At 35.5% G+C, this 3,227-nt stretch overlaps 1 protein-coding gene across 1 annotated transcript; it reads left to right on the plus strand.

Annotated features, from left to right (window-relative positions):
• Nucleotides 1-116: 116 nt before the first annotated feature.
• Nucleotides 117-3,219, plus strand: LOC116345547 (ATP-binding cassette sub-family A member 3-like; the record flags this gene model as incomplete). Its single annotated transcript, XM_031774987.1, has 4 exons — nucleotides 117-429; nucleotides 1,718-1,940; nucleotides 2,010-2,546; nucleotides 2,608-3,219. Coding segments are annotated over exons 1-4 (1,548 nt in total), but the record flags the coding sequence as incomplete, so codon positions are not given.
• Between the last annotated feature and the right edge of the window lie 8 nt (nucleotides 3,220-3,227).

The following is a 3,227-nucleotide window of genomic DNA, read 5'->3' on the forward strand; positions in this document are numbered from 1 at the left end:
AATTATTGGCAACAATTTTTTTCCGGTAATGAGTGCGATAATAATTGAGTTCAGTTTTTATTGGTATTTTTATAATACAAATGGTTTTTCAACTTTGATTTTTTTGATAGATTATGTTAGTACCAATGATAAGCAACGCATACTGCCATCCGTTAGTATTCAGGTGTTTGACGAAAGGATTGATATTATAGAAAAACGTGAAAGACGCCGAAATCGAAAAACTGCTAGCATTTTTGCGAAGTTTTGGCTTTTGATGTGGAAAAACTTTTTACTTCAATACCGTCACAAAATACAAACGATCATTCAAATCCTCATTCCGATGTTGTTCACTATGAATCTATTATTTATTCGACTTTTGATAGATCCGGAAATTTATTCGAACAATACGAAATTCGAATCATTTGGTATCAACAAGACGTTCAATCAGTCGTAAGTAAAATAATGTGTTAAAATTATATCATTTTCATAAGTTTCGATTAAGTCATTTGGGGAATTCATAATCCCAAGACCATGTGCGTTGCTAAAAAACCACTCGAAACAAACAGAGTCGGCAAAATCAAAAGTAAACAGAACAACGTGGCATTTCATCATCATAATTCAGAGATCAACGTTGTAGGGAAGTTTTTTTGCTTGCTCTCCAAAATTTATCACTTGATGATATGGTTCAGTTCACCATCTGTAATTCTGTACAGATGATTGAATGCTATTTTAGTCCGATTACTTTTGATTTTGGACGAGTGTAAGAAACATGTTTATTCAATGGTGATTATTTCGCCGAAATGGTTTTTTATAGTTTCTATAAAATTCTTGGAATGCTTGTCAATCAGGCTTATGATTTCGTCATATTAAGTAAAGCGCAGTGTTTGGAATATCGATTTCATAAGCGAGATAGACGAACAAAAGCGATATACGTACGCCGTATCACGCAGAACTTCTGTGAAGCGATATACGTCAGTTCTGTGCGATACCGCTGCATTTAAGTCGCTTGTGCGTCTTATATTTGGATGTAATATACCGTTTGAAATCGATATTCTAAGCACGCAAGGCATAAATATTCGGCGTAAATATTCGATCGGTGATTGTATTTTGGACGCTCAGTGTCTCACTTGTATATTGGATGCGCAATAAAGGTGCTACTCAAACTGCTCATCCAAATATGGTCAGCTATCGCGGACACCGCAACTGAGCATTCAAATTGCAATGACTGTATTACACTGATCGTGATACTTATAATCAAAATATATCAAAATATTTACAAGCATCCGGAACGGGAACAGACGGAACACACAAAAATTGTTTTAAGCTCTAAATATCGATAAGACCAACGAAGATGATGAAAAAGAATAAACGAAATAATCGCATACTATGTAAAATAATTAAATCTGCGGTCCATATCAACAATCGCAAAATTTCGGGCGAAACCTAAAATAACAACACATCTATTTTCAACATATCCATAAATCTAAATATATATGGAACACGCGGATGTCGGCGGTCAATTGAACGTCGGTCGTACTAATTTGGTTGTACTCATTTAACCCATGACCTTAAAAATAATAAGATCTACATCTCATTGAATAAATTGTGACGTAGCACGATCGCTTCGAATAATAAATGTTACAATCTCAATTGACATAATATAATATCGACTGTATCTTTATGACACCGAATGAAAATAATTTTATTATGATAAAATGTCATTTTAATTGTTTTTTAGTGAAATGCATGAAAATGTCCAGTGTAATACACCTGAATACAAATTAGTTTATTCGCCTGAAAATGAAGTTTTTGGACATTTACTCCAAGAAGTGGCGAAAGATCTTACTAAACAATCCAATCTCACTTGGGGCGTCTCAGGCGTGAATGATTCATCAGAAGTTGAAGCAAAGATGAAAGAACGTAACTTTTTGACTGCAGTTGTGTTTCCAGATGATCTGAAGGTAAGCAAATTAAAATATTCTCCACTTTTGTTCCAAAGACAAAAACAACTAATTTTTTTCATTTTGCAGAATACAACCAAACTGCCAGAAAATCTTGTCTACACTTTGCGTTTCCCAGGTGAACTCAGAACGAACTATACAAATGATTCAATCGTTTTTAATTGGGAGACAAGTATGCAATACCCACAATATTCCGGCGGTGGACCACGTGCAAATCTCACGGATCAAGGCGGAGCTCCGAATTACTTTTTTGAAGGTTTTTTGGCCATACAACAATTAATCGCATTGAATTTTGCAAAAAATTTAAGTAACGGAAGTGATGAATTTGAAAGATTTAAAATTAAAATGCAACGATTTCCGTACCCGCCATACACGAAAGATGACCTGCTCGATGGATTGGACAGAGCCATTGGATTGTTTATTATGTTAAGTTTTGTCTATCCGATAATATGTACGGTTCGCTTTATTGCGGTGGAAAAGGAGAAACAATTGAAGGAAATTATGAAAATTATGGGCATGCCGGTTTGGTTACATTGGACCAGTTGGTTTGTGCGAACAATGTTCTTTTTGTCCATTTCCAACATTTTGGTGATCGGTGTACTAAAGGTAATTTCAATTATTTTCCCACTTGTCTTCCAATGTTATTAAAAAAATTCTTTGTTTTCAGATGCCAATGTTTGAAATTGCGGACCAATCAATCGCCATTTTTACACACTCGGATTGGAAGTCGATGTGGGGTTTTCTGCTTGTATATGGTGCTTCAATGACAACATACTGTTTCATGTTAAGTGTTCTATTCTCAAAAGCAAATACTGCCGCCGCTGTATCTGGACTCATATGGTTCGTTTCTTACATGCCATATGTTTTTCTCACAATCAACAACACCATCAAAGTACCCGAATTTGTGCAATGGCTGGCGTGCATTTCGCCAAATGTTGCAATGTCATATGGATTCAAAACAATTGCAGAGTACGAACGAAATGTTGGTGGTTGGCATTGGGGGAAACCAATTAAAATACCTGAAATAACTGATAGCAATATCGAAGTTGAAACAACCATGTGGTTCATGACAATAACAGCCTTCGTATTTCTTCTGATTGCATTCTACATAGAAAAAGTATTTCCCGGTGAATATGGTGTGCCACACAAATGGAATTTCTTTTGCAAAAGTGATTTTTGGCTCGGCGATGATGGATACACTAGTAGAGATGTCTCAAATATCCAAGAGACAAACGAGAATTTTGAAGACGAACCATTGAATTGTGAGGCCGGTGTTCGAGTGAAAAA

The sequence above is a fragment of the Contarinia nasturtii genome, unplaced genomic scaffold (genome assembly GCF_009176525.2).
Source record: "Contarinia nasturtii isolate CC-2019 unplaced genomic scaffold, AAFC_CNas_1.1 Cnas_scaffold_1344, whole genome shotgun sequence".
NCBI classification, from domain to species: Eukaryota; Metazoa; Arthropoda; class Insecta; order Diptera; family Cecidomyiidae; genus Contarinia; species Contarinia nasturtii.